General features: G+C 52.5%; 1 protein-coding gene across 1 annotated transcript; it reads left to right on the forward strand.

Moving 5' to 3' along the window:
• The first annotated feature begins 1,418 nt into the window (after nt 1-1,418).
• Nucleotides 1,419-9,680, forward strand: TXN2 (thioredoxin 2). Its single transcript, XM_061371763.1, has 4 exons — nt 1,419-1,486; nt 2,033-2,232; nt 3,755-3,878; nt 8,921-9,680. The coding sequence occupies exons 2-4, from the start codon at nt 2,033-2,035 to the stop codon at nt 9,035-9,037; spliced, it is 441 nt and encodes a 146-aa protein (XP_061227747.1). The 5' UTR covers nt 1,419-1,486; the 3' UTR covers nt 9,038-9,680.
• Nucleotides 9,681-15,157: the final 5,477 nt, after the last annotated feature.

The following is a 15,157-nucleotide window of genomic DNA, read 5'->3' on the forward strand; positions in this document are numbered from 1 at the left end:
ATCCTTCAAACTCATGTGCTGTTTCTGTGAATTCCCAGTTTCTACCCTGCTCAGAGGCTGAGGAGGAGAAGAGGTGAGGAAGATGCCAAATGAATTCTTGCTCCTCAGTGAGAACACTTCTGCTGCTGAGAGATCTTAAAAGTTCACATGCAGCTGGAAGGGGGACACAATCACTTCTCAATGTGCATGAGTCAGCATCCTTCCACGGGCTTATGTCCCATTGCCACAGCTCTAAGGCCGGTCTGGTTCTTGTGGCCTGTAGCAGTCTGGGGGCTGCCACTACTTCCTACATCCGTGGTACTATTGGCTTTTTACTTTGGGATTGTCTGACTGAACTGGGTTGACTGGCTGTCACTAAAGAGCCCCTTTCACTCGTTCATCCTTGTGCTCAGTGACATGGAGGGTGTTCATATTATGTGCATGCATGTTCTCCAGGTTTTTCTTCTTCCAGCCTCAAATGCCCACAAGGGGGCAGCAGTCTGCATGCCTACAGCACATGGGTCGCCTTAAATTGTGATTCCCCTTGTACAGAAAATAATCTGTACAAAATTGGCACCCACTGATGCTTTCAGCATGTTCTTTGCCTGCATCCCAGGGTTGGATCTGGTGATCCAGCTTCAGAGGGTTTTGCTGCCGCCTGCTTCCCACACAAGCTGATATCTGGGTCATAGAGTCATAGAATGGGCATAGAGCGGGGTGTTAAAACTCAGCCAGTTCCAACCCCCTGCCATAGGCAGGGACACCTTCCACTAGACCAGGTTGCTCCAAGCGCCGTGCACCCTGACCTTGAACACTGCCAGGGATGGGGCAGCCACAGCTTCTCAGGGCAACCTGTGCCAGTGCCTCAGCACCCTCACAGAGAAAATTTGTTTCCCAATATGGAGTCTAAATCTACCCTCCTCCATGTGCTGCTGAGCAAGCAGTGCCGTTTGGGCTTGCTTCTGCCAGAGCTGACAACAGGAGGGAGTGCAGGTAGCGGCTGGTTTCCCATGGGACACTGCGGGGGAGCAGCAAACCGCGCTGGTTTGCAGTCACCCGTGGGAGCAAGGCTGCAGGCTAGTCCCGGTGCCTGGCTCTGCTGTGTGTTTCCTGGAAGGGAGTTAATCACTGGCCCGGGGGAGCGCAGGGCAGCCTCCTTCCCGGAATGCCCACAGAGGCAGCGCCCACCCCCAAGCGGGATGGAGCCGCGGGCCGGTACCGGGCCACACCACGTGCAGGAGGCGCGCCACTCCCCGCGCAGCCCATTGGAGGGCACCGCCGCCAATCAGCACTCACGGCTCGCCCCGCGTGACATAGCCCGCTGGCCCCCTACCAAGCTTAAAGGACGGCCACGACCGCCAATCCAAGATCGGGGCGAAGGCCAATCAGCTGTGAGGGTGATGGTATTAGTGTTGGCGGCTTTCCGGCAGCATAGCCAATCAGCGCGGGTGGGTGGGGCGGCAGGCGGAAGTTTGATTGCGTGCGGGTCACCTCAGGGACTGGGAAGGTGCGGGGCGGGGGCTGCAGGGAGGGGACGGGGTTCTGGGTATGGGGTGTCCCGTGGCGACTGGGGCCCGCCTGGCACAGGCAGCCTGCCACTGGGGTTGAGAGGGGGTCTTTCCTCACCGGTTCGGGTGGCTGAGCGTGGCTGGGATGGCCTGTCCTACCGGTGGGAGCCGTGTCCTGTGCCGTCAGGAGAAGGGGGATCCCAGTGCAGGGGAAGGGAATAGCCCGGGAGGAGGGCCCTGCTCTGTAGGGCTGGGGAAACGCGGACCCTGTGCTTAGGGCGGGGGGAGCATCCTCACAGAAGTTGGGTCTGTAGCTGCGGACTCCATGGCAGGTGGGGCCCATGGCTGTGGGGCTGCAGAGGGGTGGCAGGGGCTTGGCACAGGGACAGCAAGAGCTTCCACACAGTGCCCCACGTATGTCTATCTAGGATGTCTTCTGGTTTGGAGGCTGCCCCGCAGAGGGGACTCTGAGCCAGGCACTGCTGCACTTGGACTGGCGGTGGGGTGCACCCACCCCAACATACCTGATCCTCCTCTCCCCACAGATGGCCCAGAGGCTGGCGCTTCGGCAGCTGCTGTCCCTCGCCCCCAGGACGCTGCCCCCACAGGCCCCTGCGGCGTGCCACAGTAGGGCCTTCAGCACCTCAGCAAACTGCAAGAGCACCTTCAATGTGCAGGATGGCAGCGACTTCCAGGATCGGGTGGTAAACAACCCCAAACCCGTTGTGGTGGACTTCCATGCACAGTAAGTTCTCCCCTGTGGCTGTTGTGCCTCTGCTATCCATCACGTATGCAGGTGTGCCTTTCTGCTTTCCTGACACAGTGCAGAGAAGCAAGTGTGTGTGAGGGCTCCCCAGGCTGTGGAGCTGCTGGTGTTAAAAGGTGCTTTTGCTCCTACAGCACAGTCCATAGAGAGCTCACTGCTTTGTTGTGTTGCACCACCGCAGGCGTAGGTGCACCCTGCGGGAGCATAAAACACAAGTGCCAGGAAGGCGTTCCTGAGAGCAGCATAACTGCAACTCCCAAGTGCTTGGGTGTCACCCCGGCCCTGGTGTTGCATCATCCTGCAAGTGACACCTCAAGAAAAAGCTCTGGTGTCCCCTTTGTGGATTAAATACCCTCTTAAAAACACTAACTGATGTGAACAGCTGTGGAAGAGCACTGCAGTTGGTCACCTCTGCACTGTCATGTTGTGTTCTTCCAGTTTTCTATGCTGTGTGCTCTTGAGGCAGGGCTCTTGACTGTAAATGCCCTTAGGAATTAATAACAGCCACGCGATGCCAACAGCAGCATTCGTCATCGATAAAAACACTGTCATTCTCTTGCCAGTAAAAATATTCCTAGATGTTATCTGCTGGATTTATGATACTGATTATCTTTGTTTTCTCATCTATTTCCCTAGTCCCACAGTACTGTCATGTGAACCTGTTGTGGCTGATCCTGGGCAAGCAGAGTATGAAACAGCCCCAAAACTGCTTCTTTAAATAGACCAAACTGACAAACCAAAACAAATGTTAACCAGGATCAGCCAGAGAGGAGAGGACAAATAATTGAAAGCCTGAAACCTGATGCAGAGGGAGGCTGAGGAGGAACAGAGTTTAGCAGAGCTTCAGTTTTAAAAGAAAAGGGCACTTAGAGCTTTAGCTTAAGTCTTACTTGAGCTGAGTAAGTTCAAACCATCGTAACTGATGCTGTTAGAGGCTGCAGGGGGTGTTCTCTGTGTACAGGGCCTTGCAAAGTCTTCTGCTGCTGCACTTGGTTTGGTATAAGTGGTCTCTCCTCAAACAGGTGTGATACCTCTGAGTTTTGTAGCTAAAGGGAATTTCTGTAGACCCTGCAATGAGTGTGGAAGGGAAATCTATGATCTTATGATTGGCAGAAGTTGATTTGACTGTTGTGGCTACCCCTGCACCCAGTAGCAACACTGGCTCCAGGGCAGCTTTGTGGGCAGCAGGATCACAGCTCTGCATGTACCCACCAGTGAGGACACAAAGCAGGGTTGGGATAAACGGATGAGAAGAGGGGGAGGAGGGCTGACCACCAAGGCTGGCAGAGCAGGTTATGGTGTGATCCAGACTACATGAAAAGCACCACGAATGCTGAATGATGACCTCTTCTTCCACTCAGCCCCACCGCCACACACACAAAACTCTCTGACATTTCCTTTGTGGAACTGTGATTTGAGAATGGTGTTTCCAGGCTGCTTTTTTTAATGGAGGCTGCTGTGCTTCCCTCCTCTAATGTCCTCTCTGTTCTTTCTCCATCAGATGGTGTGGCCCCTGCAAGATTCTAGGCCCCAGGTTAGAGAAGATGGTGGCCAAGCAGGAGGGGAAGGTGCTGATGGCCAAAGTGGACATTGATGATCACACGGACCTTGCTATTGAGTATGAGGTAGGAGCTGGAAGAGCACAGACTTTCTTCTGCTGGCAGTGCAAAGAAGGTCCCTCCTTGGGGTGAGGTGTGTGTGGTGTGGGGAGGGGAAATCCAGTGCCTCCAGGTTCCTGATCCCTCCGTTCACTCATCAGTAGGTGGGGTTTGCTGCTTGGCCCTCCTGCAGCTCTGCTGCTCATGTTCAGCATCCCCACCTCTCATCCTGCAGAAAGATGTCCTCTGAGCCTTGCAGGTGTCTGTCAACGTGAATGCTTGCCTGGTCTGAAGGAGCCTGCAGCATACACAGCATTGTACTGCAGGCATGGGCTGCTCAAGTGCAGGGCAGGAACATGAATTAACAAGCCCCAGTCTGCTCTGCCCTGAATGTGGTTTGGCTCTTCATGCAGCCAGCCCTTCCCTGTGCAAAATTTCTTGCTTGGTGACAGTGTCCCATCCTCAAGCCACAGCACAAGGAGACGCCATGGGTTTCATTTAGGCAGGTAAAAGCCAGGTCAGAGAACACACGTAAGCAACAGGAACGTGCATCTTGCTGTTGACAAGCACAGGCCTTAGTGCTTACAGTAGTGCTTTACATGCCTCTTAGGTGTGTTTCTGTGCTGTCTTGCTTCCAGGATAGAGCAGAGTGATTGGAGAAGCTTTGGTTTACATGATTGTGTCAGTGATTAGGTAGTCTAAGAAGAGTACAAGCTCCTCTAACAGCTGTGCTCGTTCCTGTTGTCCCTCCTTATAAACAACTCAGTCTGCGGAGTCCAGCCATCCTATTGCTGTGTCTTACAGGGGAGAAAATGCTTAATTCTCACTCGCATATGGAGCTGCTCCCCCTCTGCAGATGAGTCCTAGGGCTGAGGCTGGCACAGGAAGCTCCTCAAGCTGCCCACCAAAGTGTCCCGAGCAAGCTGCTGTGTTCTTCAGCCTGGAGGAGACACTCTGTGCCATTCCCACACCCTGCTGAGCCAGGAGGAAGTGGAAACAGCTTGTTCCCTCCCACTCTTCCCCGAGGAGACCTTTCTGCCTGTGCTGTGGTGGCGTATCCACACAGCCGGCTCCCACAGTCGTGATTTGCAGTTCCCACAAGCTGAGCATGAAAGCATTAGGTGCTGCTCTTGGTGGTGGTGTGTTGGCAGAGATGCCCCAGGCCAAGGAAGATGGCTGCTGGCTCCTGAGCAGGGCTGTGTTGCAAGCCTGAAGGCTGTGTAGCTCGAGGTTGAAGTTGTTTCAGTGGTAGTCAGAAAGTTAGTAAATCTTAATGGATGCAGGCAAGGCTCCTGTAGCAGCCATGAAAAGGAGAAGAAAGATTATTAGCTCAACTTTTGTATTGTTCTAAGCCTTCCAGTAGATGGGATTAGCTGGGATTGCAAGAGGATAATCACGGATGGAAAACGGCAGTGTGTGCATGTGAAGAAAGGTCATTAAAAAGAGGCAGGAAATTCCCAAATTGCACAAGTTTGACACTCTGTGCTTTCCCACCGGATGGCCAAGGAACACTGGCACAGCCTGCTATGTACATGCATTTATCTGCAGGGTCTACCTGTCTTTCAGCCCTGGTGATACAGGTGCAGGCAGCATTGAGGCTGCTGGCAGGCAAGGGCCAGCTTCCAGCGATTTGTGCTGGAGCATCATGGAATCATAGAACAATTTGGGTTGGAAAGGACTAATACCATCTAGTCTCTGCCATGGGCAGGGATGCCTCACACCAGACCATGTTGCCCAACGCTCTGTACAACCCGGCCTTGAACGCTGCCAGGGATGGAGCATTTACCAGTCCTTTGGGCAACTCATTCCAGTGCTTCACCACCCTCACAGTAAAGAACTTCATCCTTATATCTGACCTGAGCTTCCCCTGTTTAAGTTTGAACCCATTACCCCTTGTCCTATCACTATAGTCCCTGATGAAGAGTCCCTCTCCAGCATCCCTATAGGCCCCCTTCAGATACTGGGAGGTTGCTATGAGGTCTCCACGCAGCCTTCTCTTCTTCAGGCTGAACAGCCCCAACTTTTCCAGCCTGTTTACAAACATGATGAAGATTTTGTTTTCAGGAGGTCCTGGGGATCTCTGCTACATCCTCTGCTCTGAGTGATGTATGTGTCTGGTTTTGACCATAATGCCCATAGCTAAGCCCCATCCCTAGGTAGTGTCTGGGAGCAGGATAGCTGCAAACAGATAGGGGTAAAGGAGAACTTTCTGCTTTGTACTTTATAGTTTAGGGCATCCTTTTCAAGGCAGGAGTTTGGCTCATGTGCTGGGCATGCGCTTGGTTGTGCTTCATCTTCTGGAAAGTTACCAATTGAGATGTGCACATAAGGGCTGATGGGAAGACACCAAGTTGACATAAAAGAGGAACCAAAGACAGTGTTTGAGGGAGATCAGGATAACCAAAGGTGGTATTTGAGAGGGATCAGGAAAGATTTCGTTGTTTTAAAGTCATTCCATTAGGGACTGGGCATCTGCAGGCTGAGAAAGCTTTTGTTCTGGGGGGTTTCAGCATCCATGACTTCTCCACAAGCTGCCAGGAAGTCTCTTTCCATCCATGTTAATTCCCTGCCCACACATGCAGCCCCCAGCTCACTGCTGGATTGCACAATGTCCTCTTCAGCAGCCTCCTCACCGCGGGGGGAGGCAGGGCAAGGGGACAGACCCCCTGCAAGAGCTGAGGAATGCCGGCGCATTCCTTCTCTTGGCTCCCAGCCCTCCTGGCTTAGCACAGAGCGGGGACACGCTTCCTGCGACTAGAAATGTCCCCGGCGCCTTTCCCCGTCCGGTTATGCCCAGCACAAAAGTTCTTTCTCTGGGGATTCCTCCTTTTATCTAACACCTTTCATCTCTGGTCGTGGCCTTTCTCTGTTGCTCCAGCCCGCTCCTCACCTCTGACCCCAGAGCAGAAAAGGAGAAGGAATACTTTTGTTTAATCTGCCAACTCCTAAAATTCTTCAGATTCATCTCCTGCTTTGGCCTGTTCCCTGTGTGCATGGCTGCTGGAAAGGGGCAGCCCCTTCTCTAGCAGCTCAGGGGAGCTGCTGGATACAAGGATGGTCATTCAGCAGCAGAGCTTGTTCCTGTGTTATGCCTTATTCTGAAGCCTGGGTGAGATCCTCCCTGCTCCACTGTGACATCCAAGCTTGTATAAAAGCCCCAGTTTCAGATGGGAGAGAATTCCCTTGGAACGAGTGCTGCCAGGAATAGCCTGGATGGCCCCGTTTATTTCTCTCTGTGGTCAGTGCAGATCAAAAGCAGCCTGACTTTTTTTTTTCTATAAATGCTCTTGAGGGAGGAGGAGGGGTTGTTTAGGTTCAGTACAGATGGGACCCACAAAAAAGAAGGGGGGAGGGAGGGGAAAGGGCAGCAACTTTGCATTCTAGAAATTCCCATGACATTTGCTTCTTGAGCTGCAAATAAAGTGTGTGCTCCGTTAAGAGACTGCCCTTGCTGCAGCCAGTAGGAAGGAAGATGTCAAAAGCGGTGTGTTTTCTGGCCAGAGGCAAGTTGCTCAGTGCCCCTGGTTCTCACCCAGCCCCAGACCTGCCACTCCTTCTTGGGGTTTGCTGCCCAGCACGAAAAGGGGAAGAGAAGGAGGGACGGAGCTGCTCAGCACTCAGAGCCCTGTAACTTGCCATTAGCTGCTTCTCCATAGTGCTTCGAATAGCCCCTTGCTCCTCACCCGGGCTGCAGTGTCCTGGTCCTTGCTGCTCCTGGTTGGGCATACAGGTGTTTTGGATGGAGCTGGGCCAACTCTGTTCATTATTAACCCGCTTTGCAAACCAGAGGGAGGCTTAGTGGAGGTTTGCCCTTCTCAGGGAGGGAGAGACCAGCTGAGTGCAGTGCTGGTACCATCCTTTCTGACCCCTAAAATCACAACGGAGCTTGTTGGTGGCATCATTGCCAGTGCTGCGCCTGAGCCCTCTGGATCCGCTCCCACCAGTCACTAGGAGGAGCTGAAGATCGTGCGTTGAAGCAGCCCCGGCGCTCCCATTCCTTCAGATGAGACTCGCAAGCTCTGGAGGACAGCCTGCGGCAGCCACGCTGCACTGCCCGGCTGGGAAGGAAAGCACAAAATGTTCCTTTCATCTGAGGCTCCTGGTGGGAGGAAAGTCAGCCCTCTGGCGGGTTTCCCAAGGAAGGATTTGCAGACCCTTGCTGGTAGCAAGGGAAGGCCCTGCAGGCTAGTGGGAGTCAGCAGGCAAGATAAGGATGTGTTTTGGGGGGAGGCTTTGCAGAGATAAGGGCACTGTGGGGTCACAAACATGACCAGATCTCTCTTGCCACAGCAGCTCTCTTGAGCTCTCGTTGTTCCTTTCTCAGTGGTGTCCCTGGGGTCTCTTCTGTCACTGGTTATCCAGCAAGCCCTTGGGGTGTATTGTCATTTCTGCTGCTGTCCTCTTGGGTAATTCCAAGAAAACTTTGGTTTTGGCTAAAAAAGCAATGCCCAGAGCAGGACTCACTTTGGTCAGAGGAGCTTTATCTCTTCCTAGCTGATCATCAGGGATCCACAGTGGACACTGCACTGGTGTGTGATCAGAAAGGGAAGGAGCAGATAAGGAAGGATGGGTTGAGGGGGTTTTCATTACCATTATAGGATGGGGCAGGAAATCTGCCTGTGCAGTGATGGGGGGGACCCTCCTCTGGCTCCAGTCCTGTCTTCATAAGAACACGGGTCAAGTCTGAAACCGCCCTGGCCATAAAATGTCCAAAGGTTGTCATGTCTGAGGGGTGTCCTGGTAAAAGACTGGGCTTGTTTACTTATGATAGGACAAAAAGGAAGGAGAAGAGGAATTTGTACTGGAGAGGGGAGAAAAGCTTTGCCTTGTTTTTATGTTAGCTTTGGGTTTCTCTTTAACATTTTTGGCCTTATTTAAACTTGAAAAGCTGCTCAGCCTTGACTCAAGCAGTGCAGAGATGAAGCCACAGGGAAAGGAGGAACATGGAGCTCAACTGGCCTGGTTTTGAGAGCAGACACGTCACTCCTGTAGCCACTTCTGTGGAGCTCCATGTGGGGCCCAGGCCCAGCTTCTGCTCACCCATGTCTTCCTGTTTCCCTTGCCCATAGGTGTCAGCAGTGCCAACTGTGCTGGCTATGAAGAACGGAGACGTTGTGGATAAGTTTGTGGGGATAAAGGATGAGGATCAGCTGGAGGCATTCCTCAAGAAACTCATTGGAGCCTGAAGTGAAAGGGTGGCTGTACCTCTGCCTCCAGACACGTCCACATTGTGCATTCCTTGCCTGGGAGACCTGAGGGGCACGTGAACGACCTGCCTTGTACAGCCTGGGCTTTTCTTCTGGTTTGGGGCTTTTAGGAGATGGACAGTGTTGTAGCCCTTCCCTCCCTCCCACCCACCCCCTTCTATTGAGCAGCAGTAGTTGTAAAGGGCACTGAGGAGCAGGGCTGCTTATTCTCAAAATGGGGAATGTGGCTGGAATTAGCCTGTGTTTATCAGCAAAGAGCTGACGTGCAGAACTGCTGCTGCTGAGTTCAGGGGAGGAATGTTTTCCTCTTTGCTTAGTATCTGATAGCCCAGAGCAGAGGGCAGCTGCTCCCTGCAAGATGTTGGTACATACCTGCCCTGGGTGGGTTTGTTTAAAGCTGAGAATGCCTCTGCCTTGTCTGTGAAACCTGCTTCTCTCCCTCTGTCCTCGTGTCGCTGGGACAGGTACAACTCCCCCACAATTCCACAGGCTCCAGCCCTAATTTTATAAGAGAAAATAGGGAGAAATATTTTATGGATCTCCTTTTATATGTCTGTAATAAAGAGAGCTTTATCAGTTGCTGTTGTCTAGCTGGAGAATAAAACTTGATTCTCAGAAATCACAGGGAAGTCCCTTATCTGTCCAGAGAGGCGAGGGAGTATCGGCACCCCAGTGGCTGGTTTGTGATGGTGGGTTGGGAGAGCGCAGGTTATGACTTGATCCCTACTAAAAGGAAAGCACAGGAGAACAAACAAGCGGGTTACTTTCATAGGGCTTTCGGTGCTGCTTCTAGGACCCCCTTTGGGTGCTGCTCGCCTCCAGGATGCCAGAGGAAGGACTTGCCTCCTGCATGCAGAGTAACAGCGGCTCCTTGTGCACAAGGAACCAGAGCTGTGCTTGCTCCCCTGCATTTTTCTCACTCCTTTCCTGCCTGCGGACCCTGAGAGCCTCCCTCTGCCTTGTGTGAATGATTAAATCTACTCATGCAGGTGAGCCTTGCCAACAGGCAGCCTTTTCACTTTAATAGCCCTGACCTTTAGACTGAGGGAGCAGTGTGCGCTTGTACTGCGAGCAGCCTTCAGCCCTTCCCATCTCCTCCCTATATACACCTGTTTCCAGTCAGCCTGGCTTCTGAGTGCTCCCAGCCTCCTCCTGTGCTTGTAGGCAGAGTACAGCACCAGGACTGATGCCCGCTGTGGTGCTTATTTCCAGTTTGCTTATCTAAGCCACATGAGAACATTGTAAGTGCTTAATCACCAAGCACAGGCTGCTGCTTTTTTCTCTTTTTTTCCCTTCCTTCCCAGCTTCTGTTTCCTTCAGTCACTCTTAAACCTGCTTTGGCTCTGCTCCATTTCACCGCCCTGGCACAGGTTGTTATGAGAGGTGAGGCCATTTTCTTCTGCACCTCTGCAATAACATTTTATGACCTTTGACGAAGCAGGGGAGTGGTGATCCATGTTCTGCTGCAGCCACAGTGCTGCAGGCATTGCTCCCGCCTGCTCCTATGGCCCCAGGGCCTGGGCAGCAGCACAAAGTGGTGGTGCTGGTCCCCTGAGATGGGCTGGGCTGATCTCACCCCTGGCACGCTGCAAGAGGTGATGTCATTTGGATGTAATTTGGTAAAGAACTGTTGGTCAGTTACAGTCAATAAAAAACTGGCATTTTCCTTCATTCAGGAGGCCACAGAAGCTGTGCTGCTCGTGTCCTGCTCATGTTCCAGGCCAGGCAATTTCCCCTGCAGTTCTGGTGTTCCTGCTCTGTAAACACTTCTAGTAAAGACTGTCTCCATTTTCCTGCATGAACAGGAAAAGTAGGGGAACAGCGTCACAAACCCAACAACAGTCAACTTTCATGCTTCACCATCACCAGAACAGGAAAAAACACAGTGACTTTGCATTGTGTAATTAAGGGGCAGTATAAATTAGCTATTTTATCACTTCCTACTGAGGAAAAGCGGAGCTAAGGTGCCATTCAGCTGTTTCTTTGAGATAAATGCTGAAGATCCACATGTCCTGTGGAAATCCTTCAGAAACAGCATGACGGGTGGAGGGGGGAAGGAGGGGTTTGGGGGCACCTTGAGAGTCCCCAAGTGCTTTGCACACTCCTCTCCACAGGCCAGGACTCAAACCACAAGGATGTTTTCTGTAGCAGGATCTTAATTCAGCCCCATTTGCTGACTACTGGCGAGGCTTCAGGGCTTCCCACAGGTACTGGAAACAGAGGAGGTGCAAGTGGGAAGCAACCAGCAGTGTGTTTATGTAGATGGGCTGCACAGCAATTTTCAAGCCATGGTGCATGAAACCTTTAGCAGCAACCTTTCCCAAGAAGAGAGAGCTCAAGGTAGTAGAGAATTCCTCAGTAGCAGCTGCTTTTTCCATGTTGGCTGGGAAAATGTTTCCTTTCTGTTCACTCCAACAAGGATGCAGTTGGTTTTCCTTCTTGAAGTTAAGCACATTGAACACTCCTCTGATCAGCTAAGGATTTGCTCTCTCCTACCCGAGTCTGGCTATATTACAGCAGCTTTCTCAGCTTCTAATGTTCCTGGTTGCAATTTTATCAAGGACATGGTGGTTGGTGCCTAAATCCACTTCTCCCCCCTCCCCAGGTATGCTCTGAACTCAGCGTCAAGATCCCCCCCCAAAGCCCAGTGTGGTGCCTCTGTCCTCACAGCCTTGTCCAAGGTGCACAGGCTGAGGTTTTCCATTCATTCCTGTTGGCTTTACACTTGCATCAAGCCCTAACACAGCTGTTCCTTTCCCCAAGACATTTGTGCTGCCTGTTGAACTCCATGTTAACATCCACCTGCTCCAGGCCACACTGAATGCCTGCAAGGAGGGAGAGCTGTGCTGCCTTCCCTGCTAGGGATGCTATGCCGAGACCAGCTCCAAGTGCTGGAAGAGGATAGAAAACTCAGGTTACCCAGCTTGCAGCACACAGTGGGCTATATATATAGTCCTTTGAAGGGGATAGTTTTGGCCTCGTTTAGTTCCAATGAGGTCTGGCCTCAGCAGGCCAAGCATTGACAGCAAATCCTTTGCTTTATCAACATATTACATGATTGCTCCTGTGCAAAGAACAAAACAAAGACAGGCTCCATATCAACAGGGAAATGGCCAACACTGTCGCTGCTTTTCACCAGCCCAGCTGGGCTGTTTGCCCTAACAGTTTGTTAATCACTTTGGGCTTCCACCCCCCTCATTTTCCTCAACTAAGTAATTAGGAATAAGTAATTAAGTGCTCTGCCCCTGCAAGGTTGTTAGCAGCAACCTTAAGCTCAGTGCTGTTCAGTGCTGCTGAATGTCATTCAGTGCTCACTGTGAGTTTCAGGTTCCTGCAAGCTAAAGAATAACAGCTTGCACAGCTGCAATATCCTAAGCAATAAAAAGATAAGACAGGCTTGGCTTCCAGACCAAAACCAAACCAGATCACCTGTTACACAGTCCTTGTTACCTGTCCAGGCTCAAGTCCATCACTGCACACCGGTACTGCTCTCCTCAAGGACGTGGGGTGGACTTGTGAGCTTTATAGTTCCTCTGCAGCTTTGTAGCTTCAGCAACCCTTTCCCTCTTAAAAGGGAAAAACCAGGCTGCAACTCACAGTGAGAGTTGTAGCCACAAGGTAGGTGCGATGCCAGAAGTAGCTGCTATACTGAGCTGTGCCCGGTTGCTTTCTTCCTCAACGTGCATCCTACCATCCAGGGAGGGATGGAGGCAGGAACAGCAGGGGAAACCCCACATTTCTTACACCCATAGGAGCCAAATGGGTGGAAACCAGAGACTTCCAGGGAGAGCTTAACAATCTGGCACCCAATACCCCAGTGGGGACAGAGCCAGGAGATACCCTGTGGTGCCTTCCCTGCTGGGATGGGGGAACTGGTCCCATGAGGAGAGGCCAGATGGAGACACTGAAGCTGCTTGTGCCCTGTGGGCTGAGGAGAGCCGGCAGCTATGGCCAACAGGGCAGCACCCAACCTCCCAACTGCCCACATTGACTTCCTAAGTCCTCATCACCCAAACAGTTGCAACCAAAATGCACTAAAATGGACTGGGTTTTCTCCGTGGCCTGCAGTGAAGAAATGTGCCTGCACGTACAGGTGTGTGTTTATCCTCTCTGTTGTGGAGAGTGCAAGAGCTTCTGGGGCTCACAAATGTCCCCAGCAGTGGTAGCTGCTGATGGAAGAGGATGGGAGCCAGCCCGCTTGCTGTGCCACCCGGGAGAAGGCTGAGCTCCTGGTACGCTCCTCAGCACATGCTACTCATCCCTCTGCTGCTGAAGGCTCCATGTCTGCTGTGAGTGATTGAGCAATACTGGAAAACCAGGAATTTATGCCACGAGAGCCCTCAGAAACACCCATTTGTGGCTGCTCAGAGGGCACAAAACACACCAGAGGTGAGGTTTCAGTGGTTTCCAGAGATCATGGTGACCTCTGGCCACCCGCATGGCTGCAGCTCCTGCATGCCAGCCAGCATACAGCCAGCAGCAAAGAGGGTGTTTGTCCTGGACGGCTCTGCAGGTAGCTCCATGGCTTGGGGACAGAGAGGAGCTGCATGCCCTGAGGTTGCTTTCTTGCTCCATCAGTAACTCTTTCCCTCGGGGCCTGTAGCTGTTGGTGTAGGGACTGCGGGCTCCTTCCCTTGCAGGTGGCTTTAACCGCAGGGCCGTGCCATGCTGCAGCCAGCGGGCAACAAGCACCCTGGGTCTGGCTAGTGCAGCGCGGCTGGGATGGAGATGGAGGCAGGAGCTGCAGGCAAGCTCCAGCACGCCCAGTGGTATTTATATAACATTGTTTTGCTTTAATCTGGCTATTTAAGTCAATTGTCAAAGCCCTTTCTGTTCACGAGGAACCTTTTCCTTTTCTTTTTTGACTGCGAGTTTCATCTTTCAAAGCTTGGCTGGTTTTGAGTGATGCTGGAAAACACCATTTGCAGCGGCTTTTTGTTCTGGTATTGTTCAGGCACAAGTGGTTGTTTTCTTTTTGTCCTGGCATAGCTCAGGAGTGACTGCATGGGCTGAGCTCAAGCTTTCTAAAAATACTCACCCGTGAGGATTGCTCCAGCATGGCAGTGTTCAGGCCCAGAGATTAACGCCTTGCAGAAGTGCAGGGGTCTGAATACAAGAGTCTCAGAGAGAAGCCGCTGGCAGCATCGTGCCAGCCCTGGGCACTGTAAGAGCCACAGCACGTGGCAGGCAGACTGGACCTGCAGAGTGCTGTGGGTCCCTCTGTGGTGCCAGGACCCAGGTAGAGGGGAAGAGAAGGCAGCTCCTGCAGAACCAACCCAGCGTAAATGCTTAGCGTGGGGAGGCTGTGGGGTGAGTCACAAGTCGTAAAGAAAAGCATTTCTCACTGCGTGGAGCAGCAAGGCTGAGGGATGAGCCTGCTCCTCACCAGAGGTTGGTCTGTGTAACCACATCCTCTTGTTGGAGCGTGAGACAGGCGGCTCGGGGGGACGGCGGGGACCGAGCAGAGACCAGGCACATGACAAATAGCAGGAAAGCATGTGGGGGCTCCTTTGTGTCCTTCCACCGGCTGATTGCAGGAAGCTCCCCAGGTGACGGCTTTAGCATCTGTGGGACAGGAGGCCGCATTGTTCTGTGCTCCTGTTTACGGCCTTTTGTGCCAGCTTTCGGCAGGAAGCTACAAGACAAAACCCTCACATTCTTCTTTCTCGCTTGCCAGGTTTGCTCTCCAGGGGCTGGTCCTTCACCAGAGGAGGTCCAGCTTCCCCTTCCAACCCCAGCCACATCCCATGGGCTTCACCCTTAACATCCTGCCAGGAGCACGGAGAATTTTCATGCCACTTGGGCAACATTAAAGGTTGCTGCTGCCATGCCTGCCACTGCATTTCTAATGCCCAGCACACCAAGACCCTTGTACCTCTCTGCTCCCTGGTTAGTTCCTGTTCCCCTTTCCCTGGCTTTGGGCTGGAGTTCTGTTCCCAGTCTGGGTTTTCTTGGTCACACTCTGAGGAAGCACATTCGGGGTTTTCTTCATGCCTGGCACTGCACAGGAAAGCAGAAGCTGGCAGCGCCCTCGAGGTGAAAGGATGTGGAAACACAAGGGCCCCGTCAGTGCTGGTCTCGCTGGAGCCTGCAGCACAG

Source organism: Neopsephotus bourkii, unplaced genomic scaffold (assembly GCF_033783945.1).
Source record: "Neopsephotus bourkii isolate Nb327-2 ecotype Australia unplaced genomic scaffold, CSIRO-AGI_Nbou_v1 NB_1589, whole genome shotgun sequence".
Taxonomy (NCBI): domain Eukaryota; kingdom Metazoa; phylum Chordata; class Aves; order Psittaciformes; family Psittacidae; genus Neopsephotus; species Neopsephotus bourkii.

Excerpts from the sequence above, each read along its gene's own strand:
- TXN2 (XM_061371763.1), top strand. The coding sequence starts at position 2,033 with ATGGCCCAGAGGCTGGCGCTTCGGCAGCTGCTGTCCCTCGCCCCCAGG. Across the intron at positions 2,233-3,754 it reads GTGGTGGACTTCCATGCACA|ATGGTGTGGCCCCTGCAAGA; the intron begins GTAAGTTCTCCC and ends TTTCTCCATCAG. Across the intron at positions 3,879-8,920 it reads ACCTTGCTATTGAGTATGAG|GTGTCAGCAGTGCCAACTGT; the intron begins GTAGGAGCTGGA and ends CCTTGCCCATAG.